At 44.4% G+C, this 22,982-nt stretch overlaps 1 protein-coding gene across 1 annotated transcript in view; it reads left to right on the forward strand.

Annotated features, from left to right (window-relative positions):
* Positions 1-21,916, forward strand: part of Ptprt (protein tyrosine phosphatase receptor type T) — a 783,865-nt gene extending 761,949 nt beyond the window's left edge. Inside the window, exons 24-29 of the mRNA XM_035446780.1 lie at positions 1,195-1,368; positions 5,037-5,168; positions 16,758-16,883; positions 17,542-17,705; positions 20,574-20,709; positions 21,434-21,916. Coding sequence (XP_035302671.1) covers positions 1,195-1,368; positions 5,037-5,168; positions 16,758-16,883; positions 17,542-17,705; positions 20,574-20,709; positions 21,434-21,487 — 786 coding nt within the window. The 3' untranslated portion in view covers positions 21,488-21,916. The remainder of the gene's footprint in view (positions 1-1,194; positions 1,369-5,036; positions 5,169-16,757; positions 16,884-17,541; positions 17,706-20,573; positions 20,710-21,433) is intronic.
* The last annotated feature ends 1,066 nt before the right edge of the window (positions 21,917-22,982 follow it).

Consider the following 22,982-nt stretch of genomic DNA (forward strand, 5'->3'; position numbering starts at 1 on the left):
TGGTTAATTCTTGTTGATGTTGTGGAATGGACAGAAGTTTATATGCTGATGCTGGTGTGAATTTCATGCTTCTTTGACTCTGGAGGGACTGGAGCCCCAGTATTTTCTCCACAAATTCTTTAAACCCATCATCTGGACTTGATGCTTGTTGGAAATGAGGACTCTTGGTCCCCACCCAAACCTACTGAATTAGAACGTCCAATTTAACAGGATCCTAGGGGCATTTATCTATATGCTTGTTAAGCTTTTAACATCTTAGAGCATGACTCAGACATGGCAGAGTCACATGTTGGAGTCAGGACAGTCAAAACTGCAGCTTTGGTTTAAAAGCCCGGGATATAAATGACTAAGTAGAAAGCTAAAGACCTAGACGTGGATCATTGAGTAAAACATTAGAGTTCAGAACTTCATCCCATGGCCAAAGACTAGGATGAAGCAAATGCCTGGCCCACAGTGTTCCAGTCAAGCTGGTATTTTAGGACTCCTATAAACAAGTAATCTTTATTGTCTTAGAGATAGCATGCCAAATGACAGAAGGATGAAAAAAACGCAGCACCCTGGTCATTGCACACAGGAACAGCCCTAGTCCCTAACTGGGTGAGGACTTACTCTACTTACATAACAAAAGCCTTGCAATTTTTTTGGCATACTAGTTTGCCCCACATGGTCTCTTATTCACCCTGAGGAGCACATCCTAGCATCCATCCATCCTCCTACAATTGAGACACTTTTATCACAGAGAAAAGGGCTGGAGAAATCACTTCCTTCTTTCCATGGCACTTCAAGTGGTGTTTAACATTCATTAAGGATTCTCTACCCCATTTCCTGCCATATGCCCTTCTGGCTGGCCCTCCTTTAATGTTATGCTAGCTCAGTTAAACAACAGTTCAAATAGTTGGCAGGTATCAACCCATGTCTTAGCCTGTGTATGGGCATGCTGCCCCTGCAGCCTTGGCATCTCAAAGGTGTCACAAAGCTCCTGGCAAAGTCTCTTACACTAGAAGTTCTGTAGCTACATGCAGGATATAATAGAGTATCACTGTCATGAGTGAAGAATGAATTTGGGGAAAGCCATGGCAGAGCCAAGCTTGGAGATGTAAAGACAGGTGAGTTAAGCTAACCTGGGATATCTGCTCCTTTGCTTGGACGCAGCTTCCTGTGCAATACTCCTCTAGTCACCTTTGTGTCCCACAGACACTCAACATCGTGACACCTCGAGTGCGGCCTGAGGACTGCAGCATCGGCCTCTTACCCCGGAACCATGATAAGAACCGGAGCATGGATGTCCTGCCTCTGGACCGCTGCCTGCCCTTCCTTATCTCAGTAGATGGAGAGTCCAGCAATTATATCAATGCAGCACTGATGGATGTAAGCTGAGCATGGCAGGAAGCCCCTGGCTGCCATTACAGAAAAAGCTCTGTCCCAAAGTGGAGATGGCTGAATCCCAGAGCCCTGACCCTACTGGTCACCTTGCATCTAGCTTCTGGCCTTTGAGACCATTTTTCCCCCTGAAGCCTCATGTCTAAACCAAGATACATTGCTTTTGGCTCTTTGGCTTAAAGAAGGTAGACAGAATAGATGAACTGCTGGAAAAAATTCCTATAACAGCTCAAGTTGATGTTCTATCCTGCATGTTTCTACCTCCCATAAAAGTGACTCTCAGCCAGAAGTTCAGTTCTGGCCACATTCCCCACAGTTTGAGACCTCAGGAGATAAAATGCAGTACATCATCTTGGGGTAACAGCCCATTTAGCTCCTCAGATAACTCCTTTGCAGAGGCAAAGGGGAAAATAGTACACAATAGACACTCAGTAAATGGCTACTGGGCAGTGATTGGAAGCATTAAAAGGATCAAGAAGAGAAACATCATCCCCTGTCTCTTCAATAGCATGTCCAAGAAGGGAACCATTCCCAGCTCTGGACTGGAGTTAGGGAAATGTCCTGACCAGTAGTCCCATGCCTCTATCTCATATGCCTCATGCTTGGGCCTTTGGGCATCTTCGAGTTAGCATCATTGCACCTTCAGGATATGCAGATGCTTACAGCGGTATGAACCATAGACATTCTAGTCTTAGCCATGCTCCTTTCAGCAGGGGAGACCAAGGCAGACTAAGGAAGACTTGCTCAGGGTATCCCATGTTTCCATTCTTCATAAAAGCCTGGCTGAATGCAAAAGCAGGGAGCCTTGTATGGGTCCTGGTAATTACTGGAATTCCTCAAGAGCAAAAAAGACTTCTGATATTAGCTTACGGCTATCCTCTAAGATCTTTCTCTCTTCCTCTCTCTTTCTAATTCATCTCCCCCTCCTCTCCCTCTATCTCCTGTCCCCTCCCTCTCCCTCTTTCCCCTCCCCACCCTCGTGTGTATGTGTGTGTATGTGTGTGTGTGTGTGTGTGAGAGAGAGAGAGAGACAGAGACAGAGAGAGAGACAGAGAGAGAGAGAGTGATAACATGGTTCAGAGATACACCCATTCTCCAAGCTCCTCCCATTATCCCTCACTGCTCAGCATCTTCTCTCACTAACTTCTACATCCAAGTAAGGATCAAGGAAGCTCCTGGCCTCTACTTCGTAGGTTAGATGCTGCCTGGAGTCAAATGCCTTCTGCCAAGCTCTAGTTCTGATTGTATTCTCTTTGTCCACGGGGCATTTCTCTTGTGAGCCATCACTGAGGCCTTTGCCTTTCTTATATTAAAAAAAAAAATTCCTTATCTGTATTCCAGCCCCATCTGTGCATTATCTGGTAACCATAGCAGCTTTGCCTCTAGCAGAAAAATATGAAGTCCTCTGGGTTAATTTTTAATGTTTCCCCTGGGAAAGGATGATGTTATCCATGAAATGGATTGCTGGCTGATCCCTGAAACCCGGCAGGAGCACAGATCTCGAACATATTTTCAGATAAGACTTTGTCAGGCGTGCTGGCCTAATAGAGCATTTATCACAGAGACAGGGAAAGCAAAGAAAACTAACATTTACTGCATGTCAGGCACCATGTCAGCCTCTGGACTTGTATTGTCTCGTTCTGCCCTGGAGTGTTACTCTCCCCATTTTTTGGAGATCTACCAGGGGTCAGAGCATTTCCATCACTTGCTCAAAGTCAACTGGCTTTGGAATTGACTCCAACCAAGTACCAGAGCCATGTGCCTACACTGTCTTAAAAAGCATTAGTTTCTAATTTTTTTCTCTTATATGTATGAACATTTTACCTGACTACCTATCTGTGCACCATGAGTGTGCCTGAACTGGTGCCTGCAGAGACCAGAAAGAGGTTGTGTGTGCCTGATGTCTGCAACTTCCTGAAGTTGGAATTATAGACAATTGTGAGCCCCCATGGGGTGCTGGGAGTTGAACTGGGCTCCCCTGGGAGAGCCACAAGAGCTCTTAAATGCTGAACCATCTCACTAGCCTTATCCTGGATTTAGATTTTAAAGTTTGAAAATGTCTAAAAGGCCATGCTGACATGGCCATTCAGCTTTGAGAGATTTAAAGGGTCTGTCTCCAGGTACCCTTGTGTTAGATCATCTACTAGCTAAAAGAAGGCCCCAAGAAATGAGAATCCCCAGTGCAGACATGAAAGACATGTCTGCAAGGCCTTGCCATGCTATTTCTGAGGTCTCTGACCCTCTTCTCTCCCCATTTCCTTGTGATTTGTGACTCTAGTACAACTCTGACTCCCACATGGACCAGCTACCCAGAAAATGTGTTGAAACATTGACTTGTTCTCAGGTTTCACAAGCTATTGGTGAAGTAGAAACAGCCCCACAATCTTTCCAAATACTTCCTCCTGAGGTGGCGTTGCACATGGGGCCCAAATGAAGCTTCCAGACTCACACAGGGCATCTCCCCTCTCAAGCCTCAGTGTCTCTATCTGTAACACAGGGTGAAATTAAAGTATTTACAAGTGTTGTGTTGTGATTGTGTCTACTGTGCTCCAGCTACAATGCTGATGCTGAGAAAGATAACCTAAGCCAAGAGTATTTCTACCCTGCAATCAACTTGATTACTTTTTAAAGGGTTATTTTTACTATTTTTGATTATGTATGGGTATGTGTATCTGCAAGTGGATATGAGCATGATGGTTGTAGAGCTTAGATGCATCAGATACCCTGGAATTGGAGTCACAGAAAGTTCTGAGCTGCATGGTGTGTCTTCTGGGAGCCAAACTCAGGTCTTCTGGAAGAGCAGCAAGTGCTCCTAACCATTGAGCCATCTCTCTAGCCCTAGTTTCCAAGGATTTTTTTATTTGTTTGTTTGTTTGTTTTTATTTTGCAAGTCTCACTCATTATATAACAACCATCTCTTTAGATCTGAGTTGCATTTTCCTCCAGGAAAAGAGTCTGCGCTTTGAAACCATCTACTGATTCACCAGTATTTAGTACTTGACTGACTCCCCACAATGATATTTAAAAACATGAGTGGATGATAAATGGGTGGATTATGCTGGATGAATAAACAGATGGATGAGTCATATTTACAAGGGGCATAACTGGGCTTGGACCTCAGATCCACATGACTCTAATTCCTTGTTGCCTTCCACCATCTTGTTGGCTAAATGGTACTGCCACCTCTGGCCAGGCTAGCTCAGCCCTAGATCCAGGCCAGAGACAGAAGTGATCCCTGTCATCTGAGCCCCCTTAGAGCCATTGGTCCTTTCTTCAGCACCATAAGCACAGGAACTTGTGGGATCCCTGATATCCCAAGAGGTGTCTTAGCCAGCAGCACAGCAAACCTGCATCCAGGATCTTTCATTTCATATTGTAATGATGATTTGCTAAGTTCCAAGACATAAATAATTTATTTGGATAATCCCCATCCAAGTGACACTTTCCTAATGAAATGTCTTAGTTTAGAGGAGAATGTGTTCATTATGAGAAGGTCCCCTTTGCCGCCGGGGCACTGAGAGATAACAGAGCAGGCAGGTGCTGTGTGAAATCTATTTGGCAGGCTCAGGGCCTCTGGCAGCCATCCCGGCCTCATCATGATCAGAATATCACTGATGGGTATGTATTTGACTAAACCTGTGTCATTCCTTTGTCAGAGCCACAAGCAGCCTGCCGCCTTTGTGGTCACCCAGCACCCTCTTCCCAACACTGTGGCAGACTTCTGGAGGCTGGTGTTCGATTACAATTGTTCCTCTGTGGTGATGCTGAATGAGATGGATACTGCTCAGGTAGGAGGGGGCCATGAAACTGCTATTGGTGGGTACCAGTGAGTCATGATCAGTATGCTGTAGACTTTCATGGAGATTCTACAACGCCCCGCTGGCGGGCACTGTCAGACTATGAATGCCAGGCACACTCCTTCTGCTGCCTACAGGGTCAAGGAGTCTCCCACCGAATCTTTCATGAAAGACCCCCATAAATTAGTCCACTTGGCTATGGGATTTGTCTAACTACACTAAGAACAATACCCTTTTGTCCCTGCCTCAGACACTAGTTATAACCTTACTCTAAATCATAAAGGGCTCAGAAAACCAAGATCCCACACAACACCGAACACCAATCCCAAAGACTCTTCATCACGTGGCCTCTGCTGGCAGAACCTCAAGTCTGGACCTAGGAAGCTTTGCTCCCTGACCACAGCTAAGCCTTGACTTCATGCATTATCCCCTCTGTGTCTTCCAACTCCACTAATCATGTGTCTACACTTCCCCACACCTAAGACACAGGACGCTATCTTGGGCAACCTCTAGAGACCACCATTATATGGCAAGACAGCTATTCTGGAGCAGATGAGATGAAGGTGGCCTTTCAGAGTTTTGCAATGTGTTTTTTCAGAACCTTGAAGGAAACCAAAGTCATTCAGTGCACTCTTGTGTGAGTACCGGCCTTGCACAGGCCTTGGGTGGGAATAATTGGGCTATAGTCCCAGCCTTCCAGGAGCTGCCAGTCTTACTACAGAGACAGATGGGTGAGTTATCCCAGGCTCGTGTGGTTGCGCTGTAATAGAGGTCAGCAATGAAGTGCCATGTTGACCTAGAGCAGAGAGCAATTAATTCTACCCAGAGGGTGGGGGAGACTTCAAAAGGAAGGTGACTTGGACCTTGAAGGGGGCAGGGAAGATCTGGTCATACAGGGGATGAATTGCTGGGAAAAGGCATTCTGCATAGAGGGAACAATGTAGGCAAAGGCAGATGGACATATAGAGCTTGTTTGTAATCAGCTTCAGTTCCAGTGCACTGGGGCTGTATCTGGAGGGAAAGAGTAAGGTAAGACTGGAAAAGACAGCAGGGCTCAGTCAGCAGAGAAGCTCCTCATGCCAGGCTCAGGAGCTTTAGTCAGCAATGACAGAATGGGACTGCTGTTTATAAGTTGACAGGGTCCTTTCTACCAACAAAATTTTGTACAATCCCAATGAAAGAAAAGGAGTAGACAGGATCTGGGCATATTAAAGCAGGAGGTGGAGGTCCAGAGCACCACCCACACTGGTCTTTTATCTGGTCCTGATAGCCCTTCTGCAGTATCCAGGAGTTCCAAGATAATTAGCAAAACTTTGCTATACATTGCAGGTGGGCCTAAGGTTTCCAACTTGTGTTAGAAAATGGAGTATAGGACCAGAAAACACAGACATGAATCAGAGACTAGAGATACGATGTGGATTTATGCAGAAATTAAAGAGGAGATCTGAGCAGAGAAAGTAGCCAAGTCAAAGGATAACTTGGGCTAGATGTGAAATCATTTCCACTGTGGAGTCCACACACTCCAGGGAGCAGCTGCATGTGGATGGAGATGAGAAGACATCACAGATGGTTGCATGTAGCTTGTTTAGGTGGTCAGATATCCAGGAAGCACCTGGCCAAAATGGAAAGGTAGGAAGATGGGAGGGGCAAGTATGGACAAGAGCAGAATAGAAGGGGAGTAAAATTAATGTATGTTGGAATGTGTCCATGAGAGAGATCCAAAAGAGGTTCCCCTCATTCACACAATCCATATTCGTTGAGCATCTGCTACTGCTATTTGCTGGAAGCTATTCTAGGTTCTTGGAATGTATCAGTGAACAACACAGACGAGGTGAAGTAGGAATATTCCTGTCTCCCGTGCAGTTCCTATTCTAAAGGGGAGAGACCAACCATAAACAACAAATGCTCTATAATGACCTCGATCATATACTGGGACATGATGAGAAGGAAGCATGATGAATATTTTAAAACTGGATTGGGGCACAAGACACAGATGTACTAGAGTAGTCAAGGAAGGACTTGAAGATATGCGAACACAGAGTTGAAGGAGGCTAGAGAGCAAGCCACATGCTCCTCCTAGGGAACAGTGTCTCATGCAAAAGAAACATGTGTCCAGACAGTGTGGAAGGAAAACGCCTGGTGCTCTGAGGCCAGTAAGATGGGTAGAGCTGCAGGCAATGACATCAGAAGAGTAACAGGGAACATGCCATGGGTGACCTTAGTCATCATGGGGAGAACTTGTAGTTTCACTCTGCAAAGGATAGGGAGACCCAGACAGACTTGGCAGGAGAGTGACACCACTTGACTGTTAAAAGTACAGAGTGTGGCAACAAGAATAGTCAGGTTCAGGGGATGGTGGCTTGAGCAGGATGGTAGCATGGTATAGATTCTACGTGTATCCCAAAGGTAAGAAGACAAAGTATGCTGCCTGGTGGAAGATGGGAAGTAAAGGATGTCATTAAAGATTAGGGCCTGAAGAATGGAGGGTTGGTTGGGAATAGAGTTAACAACAGAAAAAATAAATAAATAAATCCCCCTAAAAGACAATTCTAGGAATTTCTTTATCGAGTTCCAGAATCAGAAATTATCAACAGTCTTCTGCTTGGGCAAGTAAGGTAACTCACCTTTATGAGGTGCCAGTGAAGTGTGACCTACAAAAGCCCATGTGCGCTCATTAAAGTTGTGGCTCAATGACAGCGCACTGGACCAGCGTCCATGAAGCTCTAGGTTCAATCCCCAGGAGAAAGATGAAAGTCTGTTTACTCTTCTCTTTATCCAACACCCATCTGGCAAAATTGGAGCTTGGGAACAGAATGGCAATTGTGAAGAACCTTACTTTGGAGCACCCAATGTCAAGGTTGCTGACTCAGGCTCTCCCTTTTAAAGAATAGATCCTTGGCGAATGAAAGATCTCTCAGCCCAGATGTTGGTGCAGCCCTTGAGAACCGAGTCTCTGAATGTAAAAACATCAGGCTCAGAAGCACCCCAAGGTTGGCTGCCATACACAGCTGGCAAACATCCTCTGAAATCGGCAGATGAATAGAGCACTTATTGATATAAATATCATCACCACAGCAGCTGGGAGCGTTGCAAAAATAAACAGAGATTTAGCATGAGCATCAGAAAAGCCGCCTTCAGCACCTGGAGCGTGGTTCTTTGAAGTAGTATGAACATTTGTCTGTTAACATGCTCCTGCCAAGACAGCTCAGCATGTGGGCCAGGCCAGCAAGGTGGACAAGACTGCTTAGGTCCTAAGTATCTCTCAGTTCCTCCTAAGAAAACTAACAGCATGTCCTGTGGTTTGACTGGCGCACTCCTGTTGGAGGGTGGTCAAGCTACAGACAGGATGCAGTCGGGAGCCTTTATTTCCTTGTGCTGCTGTGGAAATTGGTCTACCTTTGCTCTTAATCCTACGCTTCTTTGAAGCAGCCATCTGCACCACAGTATTATTTTCCAAATACATACTGACTGATCAGAGAACTGTGATCCATGAGAACTGTTGATCAAGATTCTCAAACCTCTGCCTTCAGCCCTAGAGTTTTTATAAACTCTTTAAGACTCTGGGTCTGGAAAGTAACTTGCTGGTTGAAGTTCTTGCTTTGCAAGCATGAAGACCAGAATTCAGATCCCCAGAATCTATGTAATGCCAGACACAGTAATACAATCCCAACATTCTTACCCCAAGATAGGAAGCAGAGACAGGAGAATCCCCAGAAGCTTGTGGGCTGGTTAGTCTGGCATACATGGTGGAAAACAAAAGACCCTTTGCCAGCTAAGGTGGAAGGTGGGGACCAACACTAGAGCTTGTCGTCTGACCTCTACACATGCACTCTTACATGAACATGTATACAACCACTGAAACACACCCACACAGCAGTGCGGACAATACACACAAGATACACCTATTTTAAAGTTTTTATTACAGGTAGTATTTTTCTTGTGGGCCTGTGTCAGTCTTTCTGTCTCTCTGTCTGTGTCAGAACACATGTGCCATGGCTCACATGTGAAAATCAAAGTACAACTTGTGGAAGTCAGCTCACCTTCCACCCCAGGGCCAAACTCAAATCATCAGACTTGTTGGAAAGTACCTTTATCTGTTGAGCCAACTCACCAGCCTACATAAGAGGAGGAGGAGGAATAGGAGGAGGAGGAGGAGGAGGAGGAGGAGGAGGAGGAGGAGGAAGAAGAAGAAGAAGAAGAAGAAGAAGAAGAAGAAGAAGAAGAAGAAGAAGAAGAAGAAGACTCCAAAGACCTGTTTGCCTCACACATTCCATGCTCCTGTAGGAAATTCTGTAAACCCTCTTTCCTTCCCAGGAGAAAGTTAGCCTTTGTCTGCCATAAGAGTAAATTTCCATCCACCATGCAGCAATCGCATTCTCACTCATAGGACCACGGGAAGATGAGGTATGTGAATGCCCTTTGATCACAATCCTGGGATGTTTCTTTCGATGTTCTTGTACCTTCCATCCTTACTCCCATAGTTTCTCTTCCTTAACTGACCACAGTGCCAAAACCAATTACATAGCTTTATAGAATCCATTTAGAGGAATGTTATAATCACTGCCCAGAATTCTAACACCAACTCAGGTGACTCCATTATATTTCTATTCTTAAATTATGCATAATTCACTTCCCTGTTAGGTGGCCCAGGGTTGAGCCTTCCCCCACCCCAACCCCAGAGGATCACAAGACCCTGCTATCTAGAGTCATTCATTTATGAGGCTGTGATATTACCTGCCCTTTCCTACTTATCAAAGGATTTTTAATTAACAAAAGGCATAACTTAAGCTGTACCAAAACATACTTTAATTTTTTCCCAAAAATAGGCCCATCTGCTTTCTTTCATTCAACTCACCAGGGCCTGTTTATTATCCCAGCGACCAGACTAACAAGCTTTCAGATTCCATCACCAGGAAAAAGATGTTTAATGAGGAAGGCTGCCTCTGCATTTGTCCCATTTCATGCCTGAACTTGTGTCCCCTTCCCAAAGGACACCTTTTCATGGCCTGAACAGCCATGGTGTTCAGGTGGAATAATGTACAGCAGCTGTTCCAGCATGGTCTACAAAGGCTGATTGACTTTTGCTTGGTTTAACTCATTTTGACAACAGACAGCAGAAGCATTTCTAAATCAGCAATGACCATGAGACTGACTTCTCTCCTAGAGACAATCATGGGCCCTACCTATGTCCATCTCCAATAGTGAGGCCCTAACCTTCCGGAAGCTCTACCATCTCTAGACCACTGGGGAAGGAAGAGTGGCAGGGACACTAGAAGAGGAGGCAGGAAGATCAGCTGGTCCAAACTACAAACTTTTAATCAATACATTTGGGAGCATATAGGTTTGTGTACATGTGTACGTGTGAATGGGGAGGTCAGAGGTCAATGCTGGTCTCCTTTCTCCATCATTCTCCACCACCTTGGGTTTGTTTATTTTTCTTTGATTTGAGATGGGGCTCTCAGTAAACCCAAGGCTCACCATTTAGCAAGATTGGCTATTTATCAAGCTTTTGGAACCCTCCTGTATCCACTTCGCTGGTACAAAGATTATGTCACCAAGGAGCTTTTCTATGGCTAGTAGGGATTCAAAGTTGGATGTTCATACTTCTATGGCAAGCTCCTTATTAGCTAAACCCATCTTCACAGACCTTTCTTAAGGTAGATAATCTCAAGATTTTCATCTAAACTAGAAAATATCCAGGTCATATTGAGTGTAAGTGTGGTCTCAAGATCAATTCCATCTACATGATTTCAGTTTCAAAGAACCAAGTAGGATTCTTGGAGCCTATATACTGTAGCATGAATTCTAGTTGGTTTTAACAATAAAAACCCAGAGACAGATACTGAGGTTAAAGCTGAAGATCAGAGAAACAAAGCGACCAGTCACTAGAGAGTTCTCACCTCTACCAATGCTTAAACCAAAAAGGTGATCCTGTCCTCAGACTGCATCTGTCTCCACCAAACCTCAGACTGCACTGAGCTCCTGTCTTCTCCCATCTCATATTCCTCTCTAGTGCTGGGACTAAAGGGGTGTGATCCCAAGTGCTGAGATCACCTTTGTGTGAGCTCTGTTTCTCTTCTAGACTAGATCAATTTCGTGTAGCTCTGGTGGTCTTGAATTAATAGAGATCTGTCTGCCTCTGTCTTCCAAGTGCTGGGATTAAAGATGTGTATCACCACTTCCTGGCCTCTAGGGCTAACTGGTGTGGCTATCTTTGAACTCTGATCTTCAAGCAAGCTTTATTTGTTAGACCGTAAGCAAAATATCACAATATACTTTTAGGATCTTAAACTGTTAGAACCCCATTAAAGTTCTAAGCAGTGCTGGCACATATCTGTCTTGGTCTGGTTCCTCTGCCAATACATCTGTTCCATCCCCAAGTCATTTAGAAGCAAAAATCAGTTCCTCTTGGGTTTCTACAAGGAATTCAGGAACCCTGAGCATTGTGCAGGCTATGAGAAATGGAAGAATTAGGAGGGTGGAGAGAGGACTCACATGGCACATAACATCACCCTCTCCCTCTCACTGTCTCTACTATACCCCCATCCTTCCTCTTGATTTTCCAGTTCCCTCTCAAAAAAACCCACAAGTCTCTCTCACTGTTGTCCTCTGAATACCACAGACAAGTGACTTGTCTGTGCATGTGTGCACACACACACACACCCACTCAATATATGCACACATACTAATAATAGTAAAGAAAAATTAAATAAATGGAAGGTACTTCAAGTGGGAGCCCCAATAGATTTATTTCCCTACAAAGAGAAAATCCTCTTTGATTTTCTAAGTCTCTCTCAAGAAAACCCCACATACAAAGTGGTCACTTTCCCTGTCCACAATGATGCCTGCCTCCACAGCTACCCCAAGCTGACTCTTCGGGAAGTTTTGCAATAAAGATAAACCTTTCAGTATTAATCCCAAAGATAATTTTTCAAAAAAACTAAAACTGAAAGAAAAATAAAAACCTTTCCCTTTATCCATCTTAAGTTATGCTGCCGAAGGACTTCTCACTGAAGACATCCCTAGGCAAAGAGACAGTAAGATGTACATATCCCCTTTTATAATAAACTGGAAGAGTTACCAAAAGAAAAAGTATTAAAATGCAATCCTAGCTTTTATTTTTATATATGTGAATGTAAATGTAGATTAAGGTAATGAACCTAAGAAGGCGGCCACAGGGGGAAGGGCTCTGAATCAGACTGCTAAGGGCGATAGAATCTGTGTAACATGAAGGCAGAAAGGGGACTGTTGGGGATGGAAAGACACAAGAGGGAGCAGAGAGATGGGGAGGAGAGTGGAGAAGGTGGAGGATTAACAAGTTATGTCTGAAAATACTGCAAGGAAACTGGTTACTTCCCTTGTTATTTTTGTTGTTAAATCAACATACAAAGTAACAGGTTTCCTTCTAGCATTCTCACACAAACTTAGTTTTCCTTGATGTCCCCTCTCCCATCTCTCCATTCCAAGCCTCCCTTTCCCCTTCCTCCATTTGTACCTTCTGCCCAAGGATTCTCCTTTGTCGTGAGTGCTCTGCTCCCCTCCTTACTCCACTTCCTTAAAGCCTCTCCCCTATCCCTCTCCCTCTCCCTCTCCCCTCTCCCTCTCCCTCTCCCTCTCTCTTTCCCCTCTCTCTCCCTTCTCCCTCTCCCTCTCCCTCTCCCTCTCCTCTTCTCTCCCTCTCCCTCTCCCCTCTCCCTCTCCCTCTCTCTTCTCCCCTCCCTCTCCCCTCCCCCTCTCTCTCTCCCTCTTCCTCTCCCTCTCTCCTCTCCCTCTCCCTCTTCTGGACCCTTGCTAGTTTCCTGACCTCTCACACCCACATAACCACACATGTACAAAAGTTAGAAACCAGGAGTTACACAAGAGGGCATGTAGTATTCTTCTCCCTTTGTAATGCCACTTAAAAAATAGCATGAGACGGGAAAACAGTAGAATTAAATATATATTTTAAAATGTAGGACAAAAGAAGAATGGAAGCAAAGGAAATAATGGAAAGGACAAAAACAAATCCATGGAAATGGGACCAGGTGAGCTAGCTCAGTGGTTAACTGGCTGGCAACACTGCATGACAATCTAAATTCAAACTCCAGAATCCACAGTGCACCCAGTGGAGGAGTACAACCCCTGAAAGTTGTCCTCTGAACTCCACAAGCAGGTGACACGTACACACACACACTGAACATGTACGTGCATACTAATAGTACAAAGTAAAAGAAAGAAATAGAAGATACTTCAACTGGGGACCCCAATGCATTTAATTCCCTACTTTTTCTATGCTTCATACTCAAGGCAAAATGGAAGCTTCCACTCCAATGGAACCATGCATTTGGACACAAATGTGGTCATAGGATGAACCAGAGAAGACATTTTTTTGCTTATGAAAATCATGTACAAGCCCAGAATGGTCACCAGGAACAGAGTACATGGCTTCCCTACATTTCTGTCTCCTATTTCCTGATTCTAGATTATTGTAGCATGCTGGACTGTGAGAAGACCTTGATGCTCTCTGGCAGTCAAACCCACATCTGCCCACACATCTGCCAGCCAATGTCACCCACTGCTGCTAACGTGCTCTCACAAATTAGGGAACCCAAGTGAAAGGATGGCACCGATTGAGGATTAGAAGGACCCTGCAACCTTCTCCAGCCCTCTGGGCATTATGGGAGAGTGACCTGGAAAATCAAATGCAGAGAAGTGTCCTAAAATATAGGACTCTTGTTTGAGGCATACTAGAACCTATTAGCTTGAGAAATTGGTCTGGAAATCTTATTAAAAGAGACAAATCATTCCACATTCTCCTCAGGCTGAAAATATTGGGGGTAATAGACTCTCCCCAGTGCCTCAAATCCGTGCACCTCATGTCGGGATCACAGTCGAACTCCGGCAAGGCTAAATTCAATGCAGGCAATAAAGGCAATTATTTTTTTTAAATGGGAAGTTCTGATTAATTCTAGTTTCTCTGGCCAACCACGGACTTATCGGTACCAGTCCCTCATTACCGTGAAGGTTGCAAGGCAGAAGCGCCAGTGGCAAAGAGAAATGAAGTTCAAATTGTGGATTTGTCATTACTGCACAGCTCAGCAGCAGCAGATTGTCCGGCTACGGAGGCCCCTGTGACCAGCCCCCCCTCCCCCATGTTCACATCTCCTTTCTCAATATGCCTGATTAACCCCTGGTGGAGAGGCTGGGCAAGCAGAGGACCAACGCCTTATGAAATTCACCTTGCACATCTTTGCTAGTAGAGAGGAGCGATTAGAAAAATCATTCCTCATATCTAAGTGCAGAATGACTCCGGACTTATAACAGGACATTCAGCTTGAGAATCTTGACTGTACAATGTTGTGTGAATGGTACAGATCCGAAAGAAGCTACATTAATTTTGATTTGTGTGTCTATCTTGTCCCAATGATATGCAATACTCTCTGGTGAAGGTTAGGCAGTGGCAGCAAGCTGGAGATCCCAGACACCCAGCACCCTGCAGATAAACTACTAGTCCTTTATAGTATGTAGTCTTTCATTGCAAAACTATAATAGTCTGAAGGTTCTAAGCACCAAATATTTTTTTGCAGTTCTGGGGATTAAACATAGGGCCTCATGCATGCAAGGCAAGTGCTCTACCACTGACCTACATCCCCAATTCCAAATTCATTTTCTACTTTATGATGTCATCAACCAATGATGCATTTATAGGGATGCAACCCTGTCATAAGCAAAGGAGTATGTGTATTATAGCAATCATACAATGGCAATAACTATACAATTGACTTATAAATGCAATAATTACCTGAGCTATCCAATAGTATTCATTTCATGGCTGGTACAGTTCTAAGTGATTTATTTTCATGAATTATCTCCTTTATCCCCAAAATAACCCTAACAGAGGAAAAGATGGCAAAGATTGGTATGAACAGAAAGAAAGTATTGTAGGTTTCTGTTTAAACTACTCAGTTCTGCACCTGCAGCACTGTGTGGCAGTAGTCATAGATAATACATGAACAGGTTAACAAGTAAGTGTCAATAAAACTTTATTTACAAAACCATTCATATGGCTATTAGGCCATAGTCTGCCAACCATGGCTCAAGTTAAATGATGCTATCCCTATGTGAGAAATTAAGGCCTCCACTGTTAAGAAGGCAAGGATGTGATGCTTCCCTTTTGTACACGCCATCCATCTCCTGTTCTTCCTTTATCATTCCAGTTCTTCAGGGAGCAGAGAATAAAAAGCCTCATGTCATGTGATTCCCCCAGGTGATTAACAGTTCCCTCCTGTCAACAAAAGAGAGAGCAGTTCTTCTCTCCCAGGAAAACCCTGCCTCAGAAGAGGCCACCACACTTTCATGGGTCACCTCTGTCAATTATCTACAAGCTGGTGTAGGTCATGTCTAACCTCACCCTGTGAGGCGCTCAGTGAAGAACTGCTGCTAGAAGCTTTATAGGTCTTTTCAAGTATTCACTATGTTGTTTTAGCAACTCCTGGGTGACCTTTCTATCACATGGCCTCTGTCCAGGCATCCCAGAAATCCTGTGGCCCTAATTGTCACCTTCCTGTGTGTCCCACAATGTTTCTAGGCAGGGTCCATCTCAATGCTACTGAGACATCAGAAATTTGAAGGACCATGTGTTGCCTGTCCACAGATAATCACACTAAAGTCACTCAAGAAATTAATAGACCAAGCAAAATACCACAGCCACCTTCCTTGATGACACACATAAACAAAAGACCAACTAGGGTCTGAGACCAGGGCTCCTCAGTCTCTGCAGTCCTGCATTGGATTGACAGTAGTCTCAAGAACTATTGTGTATATTATGGTATGTCCAGGTGCATCTTAGCCCATGCTTATAGCTGTGATGATCAAAACTGGTTTCGGACATTGGGAGATAGGGACAAATGGCCTCCAGCTGAGAGACACTGTCTTAGATGGAGGGGTGACCATGGCTACAGCTATCAGCTATGTATGTAGTTCCTAATTCCAGAAATTCTGGGAAGATAGTCGGCAAGTTCTGTTGGTACCAAGTAAAATGTTCTTTCTTATGATGTGAGGGAGATGCACTTATCCTCAATTAACACAAGAGAGCAGAGGTCTGGGTAACAAAACTCGTAAGCATTCCTGGATTTGGAGATAAAATTGTCAGATGCCAAAATATGTATATTTTAAAACAATTAGTCTGAATATGGCTGTGAACAGTCACTGTGGACTTTTCTGGAATGAGAAACAGTTGCCATAATTGTGATAAAATGAAAACTGGACTGTGCCTGCCCTTCACTTGGAGCTCCTAAACCCTGACAACAGCACTTACAAGTAGATGTTCTCCCATTTCACAGATGGGAAGACTGAGATCCAACAGAGAAATGATTTGAAGTCATCATAGAAAATATATTTAAGCTTTCCCCTTTATTCAAAACTTTAACATTTCAGAACCAAAGAAGTTGGAACTGTACTTCAACAGGAAAGCTACTTGCAGTTTGCTTCCTAAGACTGGACCTTTGTGGCCATGTGCCTTCTCACAAGAAAGCCTCCGTGACAAATAGCACTTATGTGTCCCCTTCTTTGGACTCCTGTGACCTCTTTTCTTTTCTGCAGCTCTGTATGCAGTACTGGCCTGAGAAGACCTCCGGGTGTTATGGGCCCATCCAGGTGGAGTTTGTCTCTGCCGACATTGATGAGGACATCATCCACAGAATCTTCCGTATCTGTAACATGGCTCGGGTGAGTACAGAGCCGCCATGGCTCAGCACAGGGCCACCATGGCACACTGTTCCCCTTCTTTGCAGAACAGATTGAGGCTGCTGGGAGAAGATCCCACTGAGCCAGCCAAGAGTCTGTTCCTCTCTCCTGATAAGCTCTTCCTTGGGGAAGTGATGTCTTTGCTGATTCCAGCTCCAGACCCAGCAATGGCTCTAGCACTGACAGATGCCCAGAGCGACAGCCAGCCTGCCAGCTGCCTGTTTCCTGACACTCTAGCAGCCACGCAGACAAAACTTCCCAGACATTAGCTCTTCCCCACTCTGGCAACACTGCACTGGTACCCTTCAGTTGGACTTTATGAGCTTTAGACCAGGTCCTACAAACATTGACATGGACAACAATTAATTGCTTTCAAATGCATAGTTACTGGTTGAATGCAAGAGGGGGCACAATAAAAGTCCACGAAACAGTGGCTCACTATTGCTTCTTACTGAGAACCCAGGGAGATAGCATTTACTATCAAATAGAACTCAGCATTTACTATCAAATAGAAATGAGATGTGCTCCAACTAAAAACCTTCAGAGAGGAAGAATTCTACTTAGAACAAAGAAAAGTGTTCCTAAAGAAAGGAACATCTGAATTGAGTTTGAATAGCCCTAAACAGTGCTTTATTCCCAGCCACAGGATGGTTATCGTATTGTCCAGCACCTCCAGTACATTGGCTGGCCTGCATACCGGGACACACCCCCTTCCAAACGCTCTCTGCTCAAAGTGGTCCGAAGGCTGGAGAAGTGGCAAGAGCAGTATGACGGGAGAGAGGGGCGCACCGTGGTCCACTGCCTGTAAGTACCACAGAGGCACCTCCAGAGCAGTGTGGTGATGGGTGACAGAATATTTGACATTGTTTCTGGTTGCATATGCCAGTCCTAGGCATCATATCAGCATCCTTTATAATCCATTGGTAATAATTAGAATCCTTTAATGAACTCAGGTGTCAGTTTTTTTTTCTAAACTATTGCTAAATGACCTATTGCTAAAGCAGAATACAATAGGCAGACCACTTCCCAGCGCTCCCAACACAGAAGTGAGTTCTGCTCTCAAAAGGGAGGTGTGTGCATCATCCTGCTAGGTATAAGAAAGCTTGGGATAAAGTGGGTCCCACTGACCAGAGCCCCTTATGTTAGTTCCTGAAGGAGAAGAAAAGGGGTGGTATTATATTAGCTTAATTTAAGCCAGGCATTTAAAATCAATCACTTCATCCCATCTGCGAGGCAGACACTATCGTTTTGCAGTAAGCAAACTGAAAGCAGAGATGGGTAAGGGAACAGAGCAAGAGGAAGTCAGTTTGAATTCACAAGACTGTGGGCTGATGTGCTGTCTGCAGTCCCACACTGTATCTACGAGAGGGAGGGTGAGGAGCGTTAGGGGTGAGGACATCTTAGACAATATGAGGACAACTTGGACTTGCTTGCTGTGTCAGCCTCCTGGTATATCTCTTACCTTGTGCTTAGTAGGAACAAGGACACAGAGAGCATGGGGGTGGGGGAAAGACACTACTCCAGTAGATGGATTTTCAGGGCACTGGAATCTATGTCCTCCTAGAGGTGCAGTAAGCTTAAGACAAGCTACTGAGATGACCTTTGCTTCCTGACTTAGGATGGGCACAGCTCAGTACAATGGGCCCCAGTGACATTCTGCTAAGCAGAGGCAAGACTGCAGCACACACACAAAAAAAATTGGGTAGCATTTGGATATGTTGAAGTATATCATGTTTAGATCCTGTAGTGCTCAAGCATGAAGCATTTAGAAGATAATACTGTATCTGCCAATAGAGAGATTTTAAAATATTATAGCAGAAAATACACAAATGTAAGTATAATTCATTGAGAGCAAATGTCCAGAGTGTACTGTAGAGAAAAGTTCTATGAAGAGTTCAGAACTATACAGAATCTGTAGCCATAAGAGATTTACATGGATGTTAGATCTACAACTATCAACCTTTTAGAGCATTGTTTTGAAGGGAAAGGACTAAAAGTCCATCCTCTTTAAAACAAAATACTGTATTACAGAAAGTCTGAACCATACTTTTCTCTTTTGTCAGAATAATTACTTCTGGTGTGAATGGAGGCATTAATTATCTTTCAATGGCCTCAGAATTGAATTGTCTTTTCCAAAGCCACTAATTGTTCACTTTCTTTCAGATAGCTGGTCCATACATGTCAGGAAGGTCAGAGCTTAGAGCAGGTTAAACACAGGCATGCACACTCAGAGCTGAAAATCCCCCACCTGTAGAAATTTCTCTCTAAGGGTACAGATATGGATGGACTCCAGGAAGATCCTGTGTCTGTGCCTTCTCAGAGTGATAGACAGTGTCAGACATGCCAAGCTGTCTCTAACTACACCACAGAAACAAGCGGCTGCTTTCCAACCCTGGCTTCCCCCAGTCCCTTCCCACACCTTAGATGCCACACATTAGATTACATAGGGCAAAGTCCATTCCTCAGGGCTCCATGTGTCCCTGAGATGATGCATACTCTAACTTCATCCTCTTAGTCCCTATCTTCTTAATTTAAAAGAGACCAACCCTCCCCCCCCCCTTTGCTGAGAAGGCTTCCTATACTCTAATGTTTTTATTTCCTAGCCTATGGGGACAGGAGTAGTTTGGTTGGTTGGTTGGGATTTTTTGTTTGCTTTCACCCATGCCTTACCTACCCTAGGTAACCAGCACAGGTGTGTCATCCTACCAATAGGGACCTGGACATCCTTGGGGTCCCCATGCATCATGACAGTCACTGAAATGCAGGCACCCACTGGTTAAGGGAAGATAATTTTGTGTACTTGAGACATCTGGTTGTTAGGCTTCCTGTAGGTGAAACATCTGGGAGATTGACTAAGTGCCTTGGTTTCTGCCCAGATGTTCCTTAGACACAGACCATTACATGAAATCATTAGCTGCCTTTGGCAGCTCGCCCAGGAGTTTAGAATCAGGTAGGTTCCTGAAGAGGCTTGTTTCCACAAGGATAATTTATGGAGCTTCAGAAAGAAAGAACAACTGAGGAATGGCCATCTGAGAACACTCAGTCCCTACACCCAAGACCAGTAGCACCCTAATTAAATAAAATTTACAAGGGGGTGGGCATGGAATTGACCTGGTATTTCAGAAACTGAGCCCATGCCCCTGGACCACAGCACAAAGCCAGGGCTAGTTAACCCAAGACTCATAAATTATTGTTGTCTTTGTTAGAATATGGTAATAAAACCACTTAGTAACTTCCATTGTTTGCATTGGATGTCTGGTAGACCCTGAGTATCCTTTCAGGGATAGATGTAGGTATCCCATATACAAAGACACAATACCATCTGACCCTGAGAATGTAGAAGAGTGTGCCTGGAGTGATTATAAAATGCTCACAGAGCTAAAGAAACATTAATCTAACTAAACCCCCAAAGGTCATATAGTCTAAAATCTCTATTAGATAAATGGGGAACTCAGAACACAGACCAAGGCATGTCTTTACCAAGGTCAAAGAAGATTCAGAGCCCCAGTAGGATTTATCCCAAATCCCATGGCTCAGCTAAAGTTTTCATGGTTGCCTGACCATACATCTGCTAGGACAATTACTCCATGCTCCCACAATGAAGCATTAGGATCAACATGTGTCTGAGTAGGGGTCCTGGGAATTTGGCTCACATGTTCACTCTGTGTTTAGAAATGGAGGAGGCCGCAGTGGAACCTTCTGTGCTATCTGCAGTGTGTGTGAGATGATCCAGCAACAGAACATCATTGACGTGTTCCACATTGTGAAAACACTACGCAACAACAAGTCCAACATGGTGGAGACACTGGTGAGCTTCCAAGAACCATTGTCTAAATAGTAATCCCAGTCCACCTACTTTGTTTTACATTCTGCCTGCTCCATAAAATGTCTCTAATTCAGACTTCAAGGAAGGATTTTGGAATAGGAGGTTGTGAATTATGTTTTCAATTCAACCCAAGCCTATTCTAATTCACTTACGCTAGTATTTTACAATGTAAAGCATTAAGCTAGGATGCTTTGGAGAAAGGAGCTAGTGGGAAGGCAGAGCCAGATGTTAATAAGACCCAGTACAATGGTAAAGACAACCCATACAAGACTCTTGACTATGAGTCTTTAAAACTGCTCCAAGTACGATGAGATCCTACGTGGAGTGTGGCCCATAGACTGGAGGCCCCAACATCACCTACGAGTTTGTGGGGAAGGCAGAATCTTGAACCTCGTGCCAAATTGACGGAGTCAGAATTCTCATTTTCAACACATGCCCCTGCAGGTTCTGCATGTAGGTTATAGTTTGAAAAGCCATGGTGTGCAATGTAGGAACTGAAAGGGGATAATGATCTCAGTTGGGCATTCTGGGAAGCGTGAGGAGAAGCGTCAGTCAGGATGTGGAAGAGTGTCCAGACATGGGATACAGATCATTTCTATTTGATTTTTAGTATGTGTGCAGATAGCGTTTTCTCCAAAATCTAATCTAATGCATTCTCTTATTTTCTATCCCTCCCTTGTCTCCATCTCTCTCCTCATCCTCTCAGGAACAGTATAAATTTGTATATGAGGTGGCACTGGAATATTTAAGCTCCTTTTAGCCCAATTGGATGGGGGACCTGCCAGAGTCCTGAAGCTGTCATAGCTGACCTCTTTTTCTGTGACTGACAAAGACTGGTCTCAGGAGCTCGGAGGTGGCACACCTGCCCAACTCCAAGAAGAAGGCTGGTGGCCTCAATCTCTGCAGTAGGCTCTGCAGCTTCTGGAGGGTCTTCTGTAGCTATGGGATGGAGATGCTGTTCTGATGGGGCCCAAGCTTCCCCTCTACACCTGACAACATCTGGCCCACAGAAGTTTACCCCCAAGCAAGGCCCTAGACTTCCAATCCCCAGACCTCTTGCTTTTGTTCTTTCTAAGTTTGTTAACCTCATGGCAAGCTGACTGTGCAGGTGCTGGGGTGTGGGGAGCTAGCCAGACTTTCTCTTGCTGTCCTTATCAGTACTTAGGGTAGAAGTTCTTCTCCATGCTTTCTTGCAAAAGATTGTAGTTTGGGGGTTATTGGTTTCTACAATCTCCTATAGAGGCCTCTGGCATGAGACACCTGCCAGTCTGGATCAGTGTGACTTCTGGATAGCCTCCTAGACCACAGCAGGAGTCTCTTCATCTCACACCTAACCTGTACTGGGCTCAACTCATGATGACCATCTCCAGCCAGGACTTGACCCTCTTTATTCTCCTGGCCAACCAGCTTTCTCCACATCACACTTTGGCAAAGGTTTCCTTTGCTTTTCCATAGTCTGTATGGGAGGAGGAGTCATAGGAAATGTTGCAGTACCTTTTTTCTTTGTAGAAAGGGCCACTGTCCTGGGCAAGACTCTGGCTAGCTTGTATAGTATAACCCTGTGCTTCCTAGGTGGCACTTTCTATAGGAAAGACAAACAAGAAAAGCTTTGATTGTCTCCCAAGTACCTATGAAAAGAAACTCTTATGAGAATATAAAATCCCATATTCTCTTATGTCAAAAAAGAAAAGGGTAGGTTGGCAGTTTGAATGTGTGGCTGTAAGATAAATTTCTTGAGCTTATTTTATTTCCTGGCTATACCCTTGAAAAGTCCCATTGATGACAAAGCCATTGAACAAGTGAGGTGGTATCCTTGGGATTGGTCCCTGGTTGGGAGGAAAATACAGCAACTGCTTTATAATTTGTGTCTCCAAATCTGAACTCTTTCCTAAAGAAATCCAGCTGCCATTTTAAAAATGGCTACTGTGGCCCCAAGTTGGTTTATAATACATTAGTATAGGCTCAGGGCTCTGAGTCTTGCCCAAGGTGTGAATAAATCAAGAAAAGGGAGACATTTGGGAAGCACTTCCTGCAAGCAAAGTGCCGTGCTTATCACCTCCCATATGACATCTCCTGTAGTCCACAGCACCCCTAGGAAGGGTTTGCATCATCTCCATTTTGTAATTGAAGAAATCTGAGCACCTTCTTCAGTGATGGAATTCTGGATTCAAAAAGGCAGGTAATGGCAATGAAACCTCCCTGTCATTTTCTTCATGCTTTCTCAGCCACGCAATTATTTTATGGAAGAAAAATAA

This window comes from Cricetulus griseus, chromosome 6 (assembly GCF_003668045.3).
Source record: "Cricetulus griseus strain 17A/GY chromosome 6, alternate assembly CriGri-PICRH-1.0, whole genome shotgun sequence".
Classification (NCBI taxonomy): domain Eukaryota; kingdom Metazoa; phylum Chordata; class Mammalia; order Rodentia; family Cricetidae; genus Cricetulus; species Cricetulus griseus.